General features: G+C 39.0%; 1 protein-coding gene across 1 annotated transcript in view; it reads left to right on the plus strand.

The window, feature by feature from the left end:
* The window catches only part of WDR70 (WD repeat domain 70), a 224,809-nt gene that overhangs the window by 63,458 nt on the left and 140,832 nt on the right, over nucleotides 1-20,519 (plus strand). Inside the window, exon 8 of the mRNA XM_024578576.4 lies at nucleotides 7,501-7,654. Coding sequence (XP_024434344.2) covers nucleotides 7,501-7,654 — 154 coding nt within the window. The remainder of the gene's footprint in view (nucleotides 1-7,500; nucleotides 7,655-20,519) is intronic.

A 20,519-nucleotide genomic window follows, 5' to 3' on the forward strand; every position in this document is an offset into this window, starting at 1 on the left:
CTATTAAAATTAAAATTAAATAAAATTAAAAATTAAGCCGGCTAGTGGCTACTGTGGTGGACAGCACAGGCACGGAACACTTCTGTCATCACAGGAAGTTCTGCTGGACAGTGCCGGGTCATAGTATGTACGAAGGAGACGGGGTCACATACAATGTGGGGAAAGAGTAGGTTTACAGTTGTGTGTACATGAAACAGAGTTTATTCTTACATTGTTGCTAATTTATTACTGTGTTTTCCATAGGAATGGCGCTAAGCCTACTTTTGCCTCGCCCTGTATTGCAGTAGTTGACGGGTGGCTTTCTTCCTCTCTGAGGGGAGATTCTATCATTCTACAGTCCCAATAATAGCTTTTCAGGCTCTTTGAGAATTTTATAATGTACTCTTTCTGGTTAAAATAATATATATTTTATTTTGCCCTAACAATTGTGTATGTGTATTTTTCAAACTATACTTATTTCTGCCACATGGACCTGACCTCTAGTAACTTCACGGTATTCGCCCTCTAGGTTTTTTATACTCACACATGTAAATACTTTATTTCTCAAAATTAGGACCATTCTGTATGTACTCTTTTGTAACGTCCTTTTTAATGTTTATACATATCTTGGAGATATAGGTAGAAATTTTGTAAAATTTATAGCCACTTGACAAATGGAGAGCCCTTCCTCTGTGCCAGCCATTGTCTCCGGCTGGAGCGCAGCACACTGCTGTGTCGCCAGGCTTTCACGCCTGCCAGGGAAGGCCAACTGCACACAAGCCTGTGTCCCGGCAGTGGTGGTAAGCACTGGGGAGAAGTGACAAACCGGAGCAGGCGAGTCACACAGCTCCCTTCTCATAAATGCTTGAGAACCGCCGCCTCCCTTTATGTGATGTTTAAAAATTAAATTTACTGGGGTGACATTGGTTGATAATGTTTTTATGAATTTCAGGTGTACAGTTATAATATTGATGCAACACTTGTCTGCTGTGTGCTTGTCATCTGAAGTTGTCTCCGCCGTCACCTTGTTTCTGACCCCTTCCCCTCTTTGCCCCCCCACCGCCTCCAGTAACCACCATTCGGTTGTCGGTGTCTGTGAGTTTGTTTGTTCATTTGTTGCCTTTGTTTTACGTTCCACATATGAGTGAGATTGTACTGGAGAACCTTTTTTAGTTCATACTTTTGTGGGTTTCCTTCTGTCTCCTTAATAGTCTGTGACTCTGACATGTGGCTATAGCTGGGGCAGGGACCGGGCATAGTCCCCATAGTCCCCAATAGTCCCCAAAGCATGCTGTTGGTAGGCTGGCCTCAAGCCTGTAAAGAAGTCTCGTGGTCTGTGCCCCCTAATTGGGGTCTCCTCACTGTCTGTTACTGTAGAAAAGGTCATGAATTGACTGGATATTACATCCATGTTGCTTTCCCGGAATTAATTTTACTTGATTGTGATATATTCTTCTTTAAATATATGCTGGATTCAATTTGGTACTATTTTGTTGGGAACTTTTTGTATCCATGTTCATGAAAGATAATGGCTTGTTATTTTTCTTTTTACAATGTCCTTGTGTGTTCTTATGAAAAAATTTATAAATGACTCCTACTATTTTTGTTTTCTTGAGATCTTTGGTTATAGTCTGCTGGGGGTTTTTCTAGCTTTCTGGAATGGATGCTTAGATAATTGGTTAAAACTTTTTTTGGTAATACATATACTTAATCATGTAAATTTTCTTCTAAATATGGCTTTGCCTGCATGCCACAATTTCTAAACCATTCTATTTTCATTATCATCAATTAAAAACATTTTTTTTTTGCTGAGGCATTATTTACAAGTGTATTGCTTGATTTTCAAACATTTGGTGGTTTTGAATTATTTTAAAAAATTGCTTTCTAATTTAATCCCACTAGAATTAGAGAACATAATCTATATGATTTAGACTTTCAGTGTTTGTTGAGACTTGATTTACAGATCAGTAAAAATCAGTTTTTAAAAAAACATTATTTGTATACTTGAATGTATTTAACTGTTGGTACATGTGTAAATTAGCCAAGTTTATTAATTATATTATTCAAATGTATCTCCTTATTGATTTTTTAAAAAAGATTTTATGTATTTATTTTTAGAGAGGGAAAGGGAGGAGGAAAGAGAGGGAGAGAAACATCAATGTGTGGTTGCCACTCTTGCACTTCCTACTGTGGACCTGGTCCACAACCCAGGCATGTGCCCTGACTGGGAATTGAACTGGTGACGCTGGTTCACAGGCCAGTGCTCAATCCACTGAGCCACACCAGCCAGGGCTCCTTATTGATTTTTTAATTTGCTTGCTGTATTGATTACTGGGAAAGAGATGTTAAAATCTCCCAGTGTGACTGTGGATCTTGCCTGTTTCTTCTTTTTTTTTTTTTGCTTTATGTACTTGGAGGTATATTGTTATGTGCAAGTATATTTATAATATCTTCCTGATGGATTGAGCCTTTTATCATTATGAAATATTCTTTTTATCTCCAGTAAATATTCCTTGCTTTTTAAAGACTACTCTTTAGTAGCCTGATAGTGACCCGATAGTAAGGTATACCAGCTTTCTTTTAGTCAGTGTTTGTGAAATATGTTTTTACATTCTTTTAGTTTCACAGTGTCTATCTATATATAAAGAATCTCTTCTAAGTGAAACGTTTTTATTCATTCTTACATACTTTTAATTGGAATATTTAATTTAATCATGCTTCATGTAATTGCTGGTAAGTTTGAGCATAAGTCATCCATATTATTCATTGTTTTCTATTTGTCCAGCCTATTTTATTTCCCGCTTTCCTTTTTTTGCATGAATCAATTTTAATATTATATATTCTCCTCTTTATTAGCTTGTTATTGTCTTTTACTGTTCTTTTAGTTTACCCTAAAGATTATAACGTATTCCAATAATAGACTTAAAATCTATTTAAAATTAGTACTTTTACCTAAAGAGGAGAATATTATATATTTCCCTCTTTATTACCTTTTTACTGTCTTTTACTATTCTTTTAGTTTACCCTAAAGATTATAACATATTCCAATAATAGACTTAAAGTCTATTTAAAATTAGTACTTTTACCTTTGCAGTGACTCTTTACAGTCATTGTAAAACCTTAGAACATGTACACTATGTAACCACATTTATCACTCTTACATGTTTGCAGTGATTTCTGTATTTCAGTTTTACACATGTATGTATATGCATTGAAAATCCCATGAGATGTTAGTGTTTTATGCAATCAGTATTCGTTGACATTTTCTTATATAGTATTCCTTTCTGTTCTTCTTCACACCATACTGTGTCTATGCTTTTATTTGGGGTCATTTTTTTTTCTTCCTGAAGAATTCTTGGCAGTAGTACAGTTGGCTGCTGATAAATAAATTTAGTTTATATTTTATGAAAACATTTATTTTTCCTTTATATTTAGTGATTCTGTAATTCTATCTAGGCAGTTATTTTTATTCAGAACTTTGAAGTTATCATTGCATTGTCTTCTGGTTTTTGTTTCTTCTCTTAAGTTTATTTTTACTCTTTTGAAGGAACTTTATTTTTCCTACTCTGGCTGTTTTTAAGGTTTTACTTTTGCCTTTGACTTTTAGCAATTTTATTCTAATGTGCCTGGCTGTGGTTTCCTGCTACCCTTTGGGGTTTATAGTACTTATTGAGCCTCTGGGTTAGTGTCTTTTATCATTTTTCCAAATTTTTTGACAATCACCTCTTCACATTTTTTTTCTCTCCTTCTATTCTGCAATTCCGATACGAGACCTTTGCGTCATTTTGTATGTATTTTTTTTCTGTATTTCCACTTTTTCTCACCATGCTTCAGCCTAAAAATGACCTTTTAACCATGAATTTTCTGCTGTTAAACCCATCCACTAGTTCTAAATTTTAGTTGTTGTATTTTTCATTCTTGAGTTTCTGCATATTTTTATGACTTTCAGTACTATGCATAAATTTTCTGCCATGGCATTTAATTTCTTATAGTTATTTTAAGTTCCATGGCTCATAAGTTCAGAATCTCATTCTCCCAATTTATGTGAACTTGGATGTATTTTTTTTCTTTTCACTACCCTCTAACTGAAATTTAGCATTTCCTTTAATTATGAAAGTAGAAAAAGTCACAGATGTACCTGCAAATTGCAGATGCTTTTGTATCACATTACCCTTGTAACAGATATATTGAAATATATGTGTATTGTATGCTCATCACTGCTTTGAAATTATAGTAGTTATTAGTCCTGCCTCTAGGCATAGTTACTTGATACATTAGTAGAGAAACTCAGATATTATGTCACAAATTTTAAAAATGTATTTTTATATTCCTGGCTTGTGTGGCTCAGTGGATTGAGTGCCAGCCTGTGAACCAAAGGGTCACGGGTTTGATTCCCAGTCAGGGCACATGCCTGGGTTGCAGGCCAGGTCCCCAGTTGTGTGTGTGTGAGAGGCATGTTGTATGAGAAACACGTTGATGTTTCTCTCCCTCTCTTTCTCCCTCCTTTCCCCTCTCTCTAGAAATAAATAAAATCTTTAAAAAATACATATATATATTTATAGTTATGTTCCTTATAACGGGTTTCTACTATATGCCTAATGTATTTTTAAATGTGTTTTAAAAACATAATAAGAAGGGGTCCACAGACTTCAGAGTACAAAATGGTCCAGGCACAAAAAGTGGTGTTACAGCGCAGGTGGGATTACATCATTCTGCATTCAGAACGCTGTAGTGGTTCTCTCAGGTTTCTGACAGAGGAGAAAAGCCGCAGTCCTCTTGGTGGCTTACATGGCTCTCTGGGACCTGCCACCTCACTTCCTGCATTGTGACTTTATCTCCACCTCCTGTTCTTTTTGCTCATGCTGTGACAGCCATGCTGGGAAAATGCCAGGTCCTTTCAAGTAGCTATTCCATCTTTTTGCAACATTGTTCTTCGAAATATCTCCCTTGCATACTCCCTCACTTACTTCATAGCCTGCTCAATCAGTGTTGAGCACTCAACTTAAAATTTTTGTCCCTGCCCCTTGGTACACACTGTCTGCTTTCCCTATTCTATTTTCTTCCATAATTTATTATAGTGTTTCCTATTGTATGTTTTACTTTTTCATTAGTTTAGTATTGATTTTGGTGGGGAGGTTCTCTGTGGGCCTGAATAGGACCTTCATTAGCAGCAACAGTTAGATCTACTTTGGAGCCGGTCTTGGTCCCCTGTATGATTTTTATTCTTTCTACCACCGTTATTTCATTTATAAGCCTATTCTATTCACCATGAGTAGGCGATGACAAAAGCTTTGCCAGCTGAATGGCTTGGTGGTTTATTACCTCTTCTGATATTGATGCTCTCTGGGATTAACATGTGATGCAGACAGCTTCGTACTCGGTGTCCACATTCATATATTTATCCACGTGCATCTTCCCGACATCTCCTTGTCTCCATTTCTTGTTTTAAAATTTAACCAATAAAACAACTTATTCAGATAAGATTACAATGCTCTAAATATGGTTCTTACATTTTCAGTGAAAAGATTAAGATAATACACACACAATTCTAATTTATTCCCACCTAGTTTTTAAAAAATTTGATCTTTATTATCTTTTTCTATTACCATTTAGTCCCTTTATACCCCCTTCCTCACTCGCAATCACCACACGGTTGTCTGGGTCCATGAGTACTTTTTCCTCTTTGCTCAATACCTCCACCCTCTTGATCTTTTCTAGGGTTTAGCTCTCATTTTCTGGAGAGAATGTTTCTTATCAATGTACTTGGTACTTCTTGCTCACCTCATTCAATTAATGTGATGTCATGGATACCATAGACCAGAATGAATTTCTTTGGATTGTCCAGATGGTCCAGGTCCCTTGGGACTGTACTAAGTCAAAGTGCTAGGAAATTAACATAGCCCTGTTTCAAGCATGTAAATGTATGCTGCTGTTGGTCACACGTGAAAGTCAATGGCTTTTGGTGCTCCTGCCTAATAGCAGTAGAAACCTCACTTTTCCCGATCAGTGACTGCATACTGCTTAGCTGACAGAGACCAGCAACCCTGTCTTTATATCCTGCCAAAGAGGACTTCTGGCTTTCACACAGTTGTCTTTAATTGGTGACTAATCATCCTCAGCCTTTCACTGTCTTCATTGTATTGACTGTCCCTAGCAATCACCATCTCATTTTATAATCCTTTTAATTACTGCTTTTCCTCTATCTCTCAAAAGCTTGAAAATGTGTACCAGCCAGTGCCTTCCATTTCACCAACAAAATCTAGAAGTGACCTTTGCACCGCCACAGCATGTCAGAACTATGTACCATGAGTGGTGATGTCTTATGGCTAGCCAGTCAGCGATTGAGACGGCTCCTAAATCTCATTTGAGCCAATTTCACAGGACCACTGTTGATAACAACTCTGTCAGGTCAGGTTCCCCCAAACGCACTTTGAAACTTCAGGAATTGCATGCAGGAGATTTGTTGAGGAGGGCTTCTGGGATCACCCCCCAGGAGAGAAGGTAAAAAGGAAACAGCATTGGGGAGATGGAGAAATTGAATTGCTGTGCAATTGCAAGAGCAGCCTCAGTGACTCTTACAGGGAGAGCTGAAGCTAGAGTAACCCTTCCACGATACATCCCATTGAAACAGAAGGCTGGACCATTTTGCTGTCTGTCAACCAATCATTGAATGTAGGCTGCTTTGGGTGAGGGAGTTCTCTGCAATTTAGGGAAATTCCTGAGGGTTCAGTTGTTAGCCATCCGCAGACCAAATCCCAGAAGCTGGGGTAATGAGTACTTTGGTCCGGAAGGGGTAGATCTGGGTGGCACACCACAGCATTCAACACAGCCACAATAGCAAGATCGGTTTTTGTGGAGTGGTGTGGGTGGAAAGGATACTATAGTGCTAGAGGGGAAAAAGGAGATGAAAACTTGTTCAGATACCTTACCTGTGGAGGGGAGGACAGAGAGGATAGGAGTTCTCGAGAAGTCAGGAGAATATGGGACCCAGCATGCAGCTGGTAGATTTCCCTCATGCAGGAAGTGGTTAATTTCCAATACAGTAATCAAAGAGAAGGAAGAAGAGCGTTAACTTGATGCAAGTAACTTGATAACATTAATGGGAAGAAGTTGAGGCAGTTCTTATTTGTTTCTTCTGGGGAAGAGCAGGAAGAATCAACAGCTGGCATTCCCCAATAGAGGGAATTGCCCCCGCTTTCCCACCGGAACAGCAAGATTGTGTCCAGGACGATTTATTTCTTATCTGCGGGACAGAGTTCCTCCCACAGAGGGGGAGTTGGTTGGGTTAAAGATTTAAAGTAAGTAAAGAAGATTTTAATAGATTGCTGAGCAGAGTGGGAAGGGAGAACTAACAGGATGGCCACTGGCGGTGAGGGCGCATTCGATGTTGACGTTCCTGATCTTGCAGAATTGTCCATTTGTGCAATTGTGTGACTTTTTCTCTGGCCGTGCTTAGTGCAGTTAAAGTATAAACACTATGTTCAGTGTCTTATGAGACTGTTTTCTTTTTCTTTTGCATAGCCATCAGATCAAGTCATTACAGTACAGTAACACAGGAGACATGATTCTTGTTGTGTCTGGAAGCTCTCAAGCCAAAGTGATTGACAGAGATGGGTTTGAAGTAATGGAATGTATAAAAGGAGACCAGTATATTGTGGACATGGCCAACACCAAGGTAAGCATTAAGCAGATTATTTTGGCGAATTTAATTAATTCAGCACACATTTATTAACAGTTTGATTGAGTTGCCATAATTCACGGCAAAATTAGTATCTCATTTTAAACAATTTATTATTTGTCACAATTCTGTGGATCGATCAGGAAATTCTTTTCTTTTTAAAGATTTTATTTATTTACTTTTTTTTTTTTTTTTTAAGAGAGAGGGGAAGAGAAGGAGAAAGGGAGAGAAACATCAGTGTGTGAGATGCACTGATTGGTTACCTCGTGCACACCCCCGACCGAGGAGCTGACCTGCAGCCCAGGCAGGTGCCCTGACTTGGAGTCAAGTCAGAGAGCTTTCGGTATGCAGGCAGGTGCTCAGTCCACTGAGTCACAACAGGCAGGGCTGATCAGGAAATTCTCATGCTTCATATAGTGTCACCTTGGGCACCGGGATACTTATAAAGTCCCAAATGGCTGCACTCACTTGGGTTTACGGTAGGTAGTCCACCCTGTGGCATCTTTTTCTTTCTCCCTCTTCTCCCCCACTTTTCCCCTTTCCTCCCCCTTGCTTTTCACATGTCTGGTTTGGGGTTTTTCACAGTGTGGTAGACTTAGTGGGGTTTGACTTCTTGCTTGATGCCTGAGTTCCATGAAGGATGACACAGAAACTTCGGGTTTCTAAGGTCTGACTTCAAGTGTATGTAACATGATAGGGACAGCCCAAGTTTGGGGAGAGAGGAGAGCGACTCCATCGTTTGATGTGTAAATGACAAGATCTCATTTGAAGTATTGCACGGGCTGGGAGATGTGGTCGGAGCCAGTGCTGGACACACAGTCCCCCCACAGACCTGCCGTGGACTAGGCTCTAGGACAAGGAGGAAAGAGGGGCTCATCAACCGTTTTCATATAAAGATTTTTAGTAGGGTGCTGGTGTTTTAAAATTAATGTATAATTCTGTTAAGTATCAATTAGCTATAGCCACAATAATGCTATAAAACTTAATGGCTTATTTACAATTGCTAACATATGTGTGGGCTGGGTTTGACTTTAAGCTGCAGATAGAGTCCAGGTGTGTTCTCTGTGTCTCTGTTCCTCCTGATGTCAGAGGACTGTGTGAAGGCATGTTTTTCTCATGGTGATGGGAAAAACACAGGAAGGAAGCCCCAACTCTGGAAGCACATTTCAAGCCTTTGCTCATATCATGTCCATGGACATTCCATTAGCCAAAGCAAATCACATGACCGTGTGTAACATCAGTGCAGCAGAGAAATATGTCTGGTCTCTATTGAGAGGAACCGTAGTATCATTTGTCAAAGATTGTGAATCCAGGGAGGGTTGATGGATTGGGAGTAACAGCATAATCTACCATAGATACCTTAAAAGGTCAGTGGATATGATTGGTGCAGAATTTTGAGCCTTCATTTTAATTCTGATTTTTACACTTTCTCCCCATTTAGGGCCTTTTCTAAGACACTAATTCTCATGGTTTGTGTCTATATCAAAATATTTTATGAGAGTCAGTTGTCTAAGAAAATACAGTTTATTCTCTTTATTCATGATTTCTGTATTTGCAGACTTGCTTGCTAAAATTATTTTGTAACCCCAAAGTCAATACTCATGACATTTTCACAGTAATTTGTATAAAGGCACTTGCACAGAACAACAAAAAAGAATTTGAACAGGGTGATCATCTGCCTTCTTGTTTCAGCTCCCATACTGTAATCAAGTGCCCGTTTTGTGGTCTATTTAATGCTGTTTTCTCATTTTTGTGCTTTTTATTGGGGACTTTATAGTTTAAAATGGCCCCTAAGTTCAGTGTTGAAGTACTGTAGTCCTGTCTAGTGTTTCTTAGTGCAGGGGATCTGTGATATGCCTTACAGAGAGAATGCATGTGTTAGGTAATCTTTGTTCAGAAATGAGCCGTAGTGTCGTTGACTTTGAGTTCAATGTTAATGAATCATATATAAAGTAAGGTGTCCTGAAACAGAAACATACATAAAACACAGTTTTGTATTGATTGTTTGATGAATATACAACCAGGAACCTAATCCTGTATTCGATAATTCAGCGTTTGCAGACCTTTGAAGGCTGTAACACTGTGAGTAATGAGAACTGACTGCGATTTATTTTTGGTGCGCTAGTTGAGCTGCTGGAATAAAGTAGTGTAGTACATTTCACACCGCCCTCTGTCGAACCCTTGAAGTGCCTCTCACCCCGAATGAGGACCACAGTCTTTTCTTTTGTTTGTTGACTAATTGTTTACTGAGAGTTCAGTGTGTCATAGTGATTCAAACATAACTTAACATAAAAATATATACAATTATAATGGTGATTTGAATAGTTTTTTTTCTTTTCAAGTATTCCATTGAGACTTCTCGGTTCTCTCCCCTTCAAACCCTTGCCCGAGGGATTCCACCAACGATGCTCCAGGAGGAGGGCAGGAACAACAAAATCAGATGGGTCTCCAGATCGCTCTCCTGGTTTTAAACTCAAATAGTTCTCTTTTTATCTGTTTTATTTGAAGCTTCTGAGAACTCAGAACTTTACTTAAACAACTGGTTTGTGGAAATGAAAGCTTTAAAAACTCCCATTTAAGTAATTTTTTTATTAGTTCGTACTTATGATACTTTTTCTTAAAAAGGGTGAGAAAGATAAGTTTTTGCCTGCCTCTGAGCTCTTCTTAATGATTATAGTCACTCAGGATTTCTTAAATTATAAAGAGACTACAACTTTGTTGATTTAGGTTTTGGCCGAGAATATTTCAAAAAGAAAGGAATCTGGTTGGGTCTGTGTCTGGTTTTTCTACAGTCTGAGACTTATACATATAGTACATATAGTGAGGTAATTAGGAAGATAGGATAAGGATGGATACAAAAGTCCAGGTAGAAATACAGGACATTAAAATACTAATTGCCATGTTGTACTGTACTGTACCTTCCCCCATCCACCTAATATTATCTTTATTTTGATTTCAAAATCATGGCTAATATTTACTCTCTTCATTTTCCAGAAGCAAATGTAATTAATTGATTATTTACTTGTCTAGGAAATGTTACTGATATCTTAATTGCGGTCTTTGGCTTGAATGATGGGTTTTGGAAATGCAAGAATTATTATTTGAAAGTAGTGGGTTTCATAGGACACATTTTTCCCCCTTAACTTTTTAACCTCTTTTCTGTTTCCAAGAGCAATTAGTAACTTGTGGCTTTACTGGAAAATTCAATGAATAGGTTATTAAAGAAAATAATTAAATCTGATCTGTTATGATAAAATATTATGTACTTTGAGTATAAACAGGCCTTTCTAATTATATTGTCAAATTGTTATCTTGTTAATTTGTATCTCTAATCTTTAAATAATTTTTGTGTGTGTATGTATACATATGTATATTTTAACTGTAATTACAGTGCTACAGAAATGCTTTTCTCTGGTACACACTACAGCACAGTACATTACAGGGAGAGAAATTACACTTACACCTTTTAAAAAGGAAGTATTTGGTTTCTAACAGTAATTCCTATTGACTGTAGAAAATTTGGAAAATAAAAAAAGAAGAAAAATTACTCACAGTTCTACTACCCAAATGTAATGACTATTACCATTTGAATTTGTATGTGTCTTTTTTTCCTTATGCATCTGAAGATCTTTCTTTTCTGACCTCACCAGCACTTTGCTCTTACTGCCTGGAAGCGTATTTTGCAAGTGCTTTAGAATCTGGGATTGTGTGCAAGTGCCTTGGGCTGCTGTGGGTGGAGGGAGAGGCCCGGTGTGGCAGGGGCAGGGCGGGGTTGGGGGGTTCCACTTCAGCGTGGGAATGCGCATTTTGTCCTTGCTATGTGCTGGAGTTCTCCATAAACTGTCCTTTGAAATCAGGTTTTGCTGCTTCTTTAGAATATTATTTTGAAATAATTTTAAGTAAAATAAAATAAATAAGATAAAAGTAATTTTATCTGGGAACTGGGACATGACCTACGGCTTGTTCAGGTTTAGGTGATTAGGAAAGTGCAGCAGGAGAGGGATCAGCAGGAGTCAACCTTTAAAACTTTAGAAATTGTAGTTATATTGTCATCACAGCTCACTTACTCTAAACCAGAATTTTGGTATCTTACTGCCACTCAGAGAATGTTTTCCTTTATTGCTTTGAGTTCTTAGGCGCATTCTTTGTTTGAGATTCAAATAGGGCTTTTTGGCCTAGAGCCCTCAAATGTGTGATTATTTGGTTTCTAGCCCTCAAAACTCTGTACAAATCAGTATTATTAAGTTAAATTCAAAAGGTTTTGGTAGATTATTAGTAAGTGAATGCCTACAGTAACAGTCTCCTAATCTTGTTTAGTAAACTTCTGTCAATTCATCTAAGGTTGATATCATTAAGTGCTTTTGCCCTGGGTTGTCTTTAACCCTTTTCACCATCAAAACAGTTCTGTGCCATTTATTTCCTTATTACAGAGACTAAGACTTTGTTGATTTAGGTTTTGGACAAGAAAATTTCAAAAAGAAAGGAATCTGGTTGGGTCACATAAGGACATTTTGGTCAAGGACTGCATATATGAAAGTTGTCCCATAAGATTCTTTTTTTTAAGTATTTTTTATTGATTATGCTATTACAGTTTTCCCAATTTTTCCCCCTTTTTCCTCCCTCCACCCCGCCCCCCAACCCTCCAGCATTCCCCACCCCCTTAGTTCATGTCCATGGGTTGTACATATAAGTTTTTTGAGTCCTCTGTTTCCTATACCACTTTTTATTTTTCCCTGTCTATTTTATGCCTACTAATTATGCTTCTTCCCTGTACCTTTTCCCTCCTATTCCTCCCTTCCCTTCCCCACTGAAATCCCTCTGTGTGATGTCCATTTCTCTGATTCTGTTCCTGTTCTGTTTGTTTGCTTAGTTTTTGTTTTCATTGTTTTTCTTTTCTTTTAGTATCATTTGTTGATAGTTGTGAGTTTGTTCTCATTTTACTGTTCATATTTTTGATCTTTTTCTTGGATAAATCCCTGTAACATTTCATCTAATAGTGGCTTGGTGATGATGAACTCCTTTAACTTGAGTTTATCTGGGAAGCACTTTATCTACCCTTCCATTCTAGGCTTTGCTGGATAGAGTAATCTTGGATGTAGATCCTTGCCTTTCATTACTTTGAATACTTCTTTCCAGCCCCTTCTTGCCTGTAAGGTTTCTTTTGAGAAATCAGTCGATAGCCTTATGGGAACTCCTTTGTAGGTAACTGTCTCCTTTTCTCTTGCTGCTTTTAGGATTTTCTCTTTGTCTTTAATTTTAGGTTACTTAATGATGATGTGCCTTGGTGTGTTCCTCTTTGGGTCCAACTTCTTTGGGACTCTCTGGACTTCCTGGACTTCTGGAAGTCTATTTCCTTCGCCAGATTGGGGAAGTTTTCCTCATTATTTGTTCAAATAAATTTTCAATTTCTTGCTGTTGTTCTTCTCCTCCTGGCACCCCTATAATTTGGATATTGGAACATTTCAGGTTGTCCCAGAGAATCCTCAGCCTCTCTTCATTCTTTTGAATTCTTGTTTCTTTGTTCTGATCTGGTTGGATGTTTATTTCTTCCTTTTGTTCCAAATCGTTGCTTTGAGTCCTGGTTTCCTTCTTGTCACTGTTGGTTCCCTGAATATTTTGCTTTACTTCATTTTGGGTATCTTTCATTTGTTCTTTCATTTTTTGACCAAGCTCTATCAGTTCTGTGAGCATTTTGATTACCAGGGCTTTAAATTCTCCATCAGATAGGTTGGCTATCTCCTCATCACTTAGTTCTGAGGTTTTGCTGTGTTCTTTTATTTGGGCCATATTTCTTTGTCTTGGTGCCCCAGTCTGGTTGTTCTGGTTGATTTTTTCTTCAATTCCTTGGTTGCTGGAGTTGCATGCAGTTTGATTTTCTGGCACTTTTGGTTGTTTATTGATTTTAGATTGGTTGTTATCCTCCTTTTGGTTGTGTGAGGAAGCGAAGGGTTTCTACCTACACCTTCATCTTGGCCAGAACTCCCTCCCCATAAGATTCTAATGAAGCTGAAAAATTCCTGTCACTTCGAGATGTAGTGACATTGCAGCTGTTGTAACAGAGCGACGCAGTGCATCGCTCATGTGTTAGTGGTGACATTGGTATCAACAAGCCTGCGCTGCCAGTCGTGTAAAGGTAAAGCACATACGAATGTGTACGGTACGTAATACTTGATAACGATGATGAATGGCTGTTACAGGCTTATGTGTTTGCTTTTAATTGTTATTTTAGAGGGTACTGCTTCTACTTCTAAAAGCTTGCTGGTATAAATCATTCGCCATGCTGTGCCAGTAGCACCCGCATACGTCTTGTGCTTATCGTGGCTCTTGACTGGTCATTTTCTCTTGTGCTTGATTTAATCTACTGTTTTATAAATACAGCGTAGCCCAAGTGTGCAGTGTTTATGAAGTCTTCGACACTGTACACTGGTGTCCGAGGCCTTCACATTCACTCACCACGCTCTCACTGACTCAGCCAGAACAGCTTTCAGTCCTGTGAGCTCCATTCATGGTCAGTGCCCAGTACAGGTGTACCATTTTTTACCTTTTACACTGTAGTTTCACTGTGCCATTTCTGTGTTTACATATGGCTAGATAGGCAACTACTTACCATGGTGTTAGAACTGCCCACAGTATTCAGTACAGACCGTGCTGTACAAGGCTGTAGCCTGGGAGCAATGGCTAGGCCATACAGCCCAGGGGTGGAACAGGTTTGCCATCTCCGTGTTTGTACGTGTGCTCTGCATTGTTCGCACAATGACAAAACGCCTAACAACGCATTTCCAGAATGTGTCCCCGTTGGTACATGGTGCAGGTCGGTGTGCGACTGGAGTGGGAGTGGATGGGCTCTCCTGTCTGTTTGGTGGGAGATTTCTCCATGCGGGTACTTCAGTTATGGAAAATGGAAGCTTTGAAAGAATTTGGGGGAAAATGTTTTCAAATGCTTTATTTGTATCTGAGTAGTTATAACATGTAGTTACTCAGATATTCAGCCACTCTAAAAAATTGCCCTTATATTTGTAGGGGAAATATATTAGTCATGTCCTTTTAATAGTAAATACTGTTTCCAAAGGAGTAAAATATTTTAAACTGTGAATCTAGGTGTATTTTTGTTTCTTTAAGCAGTTTTAAGTGATGGCTTTAACTGCAAACACCAACGCTAAAAAGTGCAGTGGTTTGAAGTGCACCGTGTTTCTTTCCAGTTTCTGAATATTTCCAGATCTTTTTATCTAATAGAAACTTCCTCATACTTGTTTCTGTTCTTTTGACATGTCCCCATCGTTTTGGGGGTAGTTTCTTACATTCTGGCGCAACAAAATGTTCCAAGCTCGTTTTGTACTTTTCCTGCTCTTCTAGTACAAAACGAGCTTGTACATTACCCATTCTTCTAGTGATTCATGGCTCCTTTTAATAGGGAGTTCTGTTTATAAATCAAGATCTGGGCACTAGATATGTTCATCACTGCTGAGGTGTCATTGCTTCTCCACTATTTCAGGAGACAGAGCTGCAGTGGGGAGATCAACCAACCAATTAATAAAAATAAGCAAAATGCATTTAAAAAATCAGAAATTCACACTGATACATCAAATTCTAATTCAACTTCCTAGCATTTAACCATTCCATATTTGTATTTCACTTCTCCAACAGTGAGAAATGTGGCTTCCAACATCACCATTATATTTACTCATTTGTTCAATGGCATGATACATAGAAAGCAGTGTCAGAATTGCTATAGCTGTAGCCCCTGTGATAGAATTCGGAATATCCCTGAAGATTCCCTGCCGCTCCCCTTGAGTGTGGATGTGCACCTGAGTCCGATGAGATACTCCTGTGATTAGGTTACATTGAATGGTGCAGTTGATGTGAAGAGAGGAGGGTTATCCTCAGTGGATCCTGCCTCATCAGGTGAGCCTGTAAAAGGGTTTGAGCTCTTCCTGGCAAAAGAGATTCAAAGTGTGGGGGAGATTTGACTGGAGGGATATTCTCTGTTGCTGGCTTTGAAGATGGAAGCAGGATTTGAGTGATGAAGTTGGAAAAATAGCTGAGGAGATTTCCAAGCAAAATGTTGAAGGTACTGCCGGGTATCTTTTTGCTTCTTATAATAAACTGTGAGAGAAGAAAGATGAATTGAAAGAAGCTTATTAAAAGGGAACCAAGAGTAGATGATTTATTAATTTTGACCCTATACAGATGGCAAAGATTGTTAAAATGAAAAAACTGCTTCTGAAAGTGTGGTATAGAGAAAAAACCAAGGGAGTGGCCATATATATAACCTTTGGCCAAAACCTCACAAGGATAAAAAAGTCAGAGCATTTAGGGTTTCTTAATTACCCTAAAGAAATTAACTGTGTGCCTCATAGATCTTCTCAAGCAAACCAGGTGACCTCCAAGAAGTATATTACTCCTCATACATTTCAACAGGAGCCATAGATAAAGAAGGGATTGTTTTGTGGAGATTTGGGTTCCTGGCTTTTGACTAATTCCGATTCAACGTGACAGTCTCGTTTGCTGGCTTTGAAGATGGAGGAATCCAAGTGGCAAGGCAGGCACAGAGCTTGAGGTGCCGAGAGCAGCTCTCAGCAGACAGAAGCAAGGAGACAGGCATCTCAGTCTTCTTACAACCACTAGGGCCCTGGGTTCAGCCAGCAACCCGGGTGAGCTGGGGATCAGATTCTTCCCCCAAGCCTCCAGAAAGAAATGCAACCCCCTGACACCCTGACTTCAGCCCATGAGGCTGAGCAGAGAATCCAGCCACGTTGTGGTAGGATTTCTGACCTAAAAAACTGTTTGTTAATAAAGTGGAGGTGTTTTAAGTTCCAGAGTTTTTGGTAATTTGTTATACAGCAACAGAAAATTAATACAGTTCTGCAAAAACAAACAAAAAATAAAAATTCCTACTAAGTAAGAATGAAAGTTCCTGAAGAGATGGAAATGATTGTGATCAAGCCCAAGAGCAAGAGCTAGCCCTGAGTGTGAGGAGGAAAAGGAGGGGTAAGGACGGGCTCATTTGCAGGTGTGTTCAGAGATGGTGGGCCTTAGGCAGGCAGTTGAAGGTGTCCCCATCTATTGGGCAGGGTCATTTCCTAGTGTTGTGTTTGCAGATGTTGGGATGAGGCCTTCAGTAGCATAGAAGAGATTCAGAATAGCCATTGATGGCTGCGAGAGGAAAATCACTAGAAGAATTGTGGAGCATTAACAGCTCCAGAATGTAAACTCGTAGGAACAATCGTTCTGCGTGTTTGTATGATGTCCTTGGGTCTTATTTAGGAGCGTGGGTATTTGAATGGGAGACAGTGATAGGGAGGATGGAGTTGATTCCAGAATAGAAGTTGTACATTGTAGGTACAGCAAAAGGACATTCAGGTTTATGCTGAGAGAGAGGTTAAAGTTTAGGATATTGAAAATAAAGAAAGTTAAAGAACTGGAAGATAGATTGTATGACTAGTAAGTGGAGGATCTAGAGCCTGGGGCATATCAGGTGGTAAGTATTTGTTAAATCAATAAGTATTGGAAGTTCGTGGTTTTAGAAAAGGAATTGTGTACGGTAATGGAAGACTTGGCCTTAGTTGGGACTGGTCGAAATATCTTGGAAGAGGTCATTAGAGTTGAGTAGATCAAAGAAGAATGAATTTCTCTCTTTGATGTGTTTAAATGGATTTTTAAATTGCTCAGGAATTAGAAAGACTTGGACTTCAGATCCTTTGATTCACAGAAGGAAATGACTAAGAATGTGATGCATTACACAACAGGCCTTGGCGAACTAAAGCCTGTGGTCTAAGTCCAGCCTGCACCCTGTTTTTGTAAATAAATGTTTGATTGGAATACAGTCATGCCCATTCATTTACTATTATCTGTGGCTGCTTTTGTGCTACAATGGTAGAATTTAGTGGTGCAGCAGATACCACGTGGCCCGCAAAGCCTAAAACACTTACTATGGGGACCTCCAGAGAGGAAGTTTGCCAGTTGGCAAAGTAAAGCTCCGAACATTTTCTCCAGAAAAGTGTATGCACATAAAAATTTTGCTGACAATTTCAGGAAGTTGGTGATTCCTGAAAGCCTGTGAATGGACCTGGGTTAAGAAGAACTTTTGGATCAAAGTTCCTAGTATTTTCCCTGCTACGTTTCATAGTTAGCTCATTATTCCAGAGGCTTGGGAACTTGTAATCCGTGGGTCGCAGAGCCTCACCTCATCCAGTGACTGCAAATGGCACTGCAGCAGGGCACCTGTTTTTGCAGGTTTGTCGTAGGGGCAACCACAAGAGTCTGGACAGATTAGTGCAGATCAACACATGTCTGTGTACAGAGGAAGCCAGTATTGGTCATGGATCAGTAATGTCCTTTCTATTTGCAAAGCATATATAGCATATCATGAGGAACCAATAGATACTTAATTCTTTCTTCTAGGCTGCTTGCAGTTAAGGCTGTTAAATACAAGAAAGGATTTTTCCCTTTTAGGAGGCCTACGTTTACATAAAGGAGAAAGTGAAAAACTAGTTTGTTTGATGAAAAAGTGCTTTAATCACTGCCTGTTCTATAATAGGTGTCACTTTAAACTTTTTCCAACTAATATTAGCCATGGTACTGATTGTGCCTATATCCATTTAAGAATCCTTAGTTGAACTTCATTTTTGTTATGACTAATCTTGGTCACTGTTTTAATACAAGGGTACTTAACATTCCCATTGCCTTTGTCATGCTTCTATCTTCACAAACAAGAAACAACATTCACAGTCTTCTAGATCTTTTTCAGTTTAACCTACTGTTTGTTCATATTCTGGGTACTCAGCAGCCTAGGTGACCACGTGTCCTTTTATCTTAATGTTCTCTGTAATAGGGCTCATTCTTTTGTGGTCCTCTCAAAATATCGTGTATATTCCAAGATGCTATTTCAACTCCAATCAAATATCAGTGAAGGACCTGTTTTCTGGGGCCTGCCTTCAAGACCCGCATAGTCTGGGTTAGTTGTTGGGTTGCTGTTAGGACAAGGGACAGTAAGTGAGGACTGAATTGAGCAGCACCCATGTGTAGAGTTTCTGAGACTGGATGTGGAAGAGAAAAATGGGAAGTAAGGAGCTGCCTGGGAGGCAAGCAGACTGCGCATTAGATTCAGGGACGGGGCAGAGAGGTCAGTTACAATGTCAGAGGGAGAGTTGAAGCCGAGTTGAGCAGAGGTATAGTGTAGAGGGCACGATGGAGGAAGCCGGGGCCCTTTGGGAGCTGAGCCCCAAAAGGCTGGCATGTCCTGGATTGTTGAGGTGTTCAAAGCCCCTGGAAAGTGCTCTTTTTTGTTGGGGTGACATTGCTTGGTAAAACTACATAGGTTTCAAGTATACAGTTCTGTGACACATCATCTGTGTATTGCATTGTGTGCCTACCACCCAAAGTCAAATCTTCTGTCACCGTATTTACTGTCCTCCCTACCCCCAGCCCTCTGGTAACTGCTATACTGTTGTCTGGGTCTGTGAGTTTTTGTTTGTTTTTCTTGTTTGTTCTTTTGTTGCTTTTGGTTTTTAATACCACATATGAGTGAAATCATATGGTTCTTACTTTTTCTCTCTGACTTATTTTGCTAAGCATGATGTTCCCAAGATCCATCGATGTTGTTGCAAATGGCAGTGTTTCATCTTTTCTAATGGATGAGTAGCATTCCATTGTGTGTGTATTTACCACATCTTCTTTATCCAATCATTTATTGAAGGTCTCTTGGGTTGTTTTCATGTCTTGGCCCCCATGAATAATACTGCAGTGAACATAGGGGTGCAAATATCTTTGTGAGTAATGTTTTCAAATTTGGGGGGTAGATACTCAGAAGAGGAGTTGCTGAGTCATATGATAATTTTATTCTTGATTTTCTGAGGAGTCTCCATACTGTTTCCATACAGGCTGTATCAGTTTACATTCCCACCAGCAAGCAGTGAAGGAGGCGGGGTTCCTTTTTCTCCACAGCCTCTCCAACACTTGTTATCAGTTGTGTTGTTGAATTGCCATCGTAACAGGTGTGCGGTGGTATCTTATTGCAGTTTTGATTTGCACTTCCCTAATAGCTAGTGAAGTTGAAGTTTTCATTTATCTGTTGGCCATTCGAATGTCTTCTTGGAAGAAGTGCCTGTTCAGATCCAATGCCCATTTCTAATTGGGTTATTTGTTTGTTTGGTATTGAGTTGCATAAGTTCTTTATATATTTTGGATAGTAGCCCCTTGTTGGAGCTTTTGTTTACAAATATCATCTTCCATTTGGTTGGTTACCTTTTTGGTTTTTTGGCGGTTTCTTTTGATGTGCAGAAGCTTTTAAGTATGAAGTAGTCCCATTCATTTATTTTTGCCTTTACTTCCCTTGCTTTTGGAATCAAATTCATTACATCCTCTCTAAGACCAAGGTCCATAAGTTTAGTATCTATGCTTTCTTCTATGTAATTCATTGTTTCACATCTCATATTTAGGTCTTTGATCCATTTTGCCTTAATTTTTGTACATGGGAACAAATTGCATGTGGTTTTCCAATCTTCCTAGAACCATTTATTGAAGAGGCTTTCTTTTTTCTCCATTGTATGTTTTTGGCTCCTTTTGAAAATTATTTGCCCATATAGCTGTGGATCTACTGTGGGGCCCTCTATTCTGTCCCATTAGTCTGTGAGTCTGTTTTTCCGCCAGTACCATGCTTTTCTGATTATTGTCACCTTGTAGTGTATTGAAGTCAGGGGTGCCCTCTTTTCACTTTGTAACTGTTTTCCAACAGTGAAAAGCTTGACTCCCTTTCTTATCAGCATATTTTCTTTGTTGCTTCATTCTTCCTTATACTGCCAGCAGTTTCATAATTGTTAATGCATACCACTGTGAAAAAGAAACATGTATTAGCTAAAATTCT

Source organism: Desmodus rotundus, chromosome 1 (assembly GCF_022682495.2).
Source record: "Desmodus rotundus isolate HL8 chromosome 1, HLdesRot8A.1, whole genome shotgun sequence".
Lineage (NCBI taxonomy): Eukaryota > Metazoa > Chordata > Mammalia > Chiroptera > Phyllostomidae > Desmodus > Desmodus rotundus.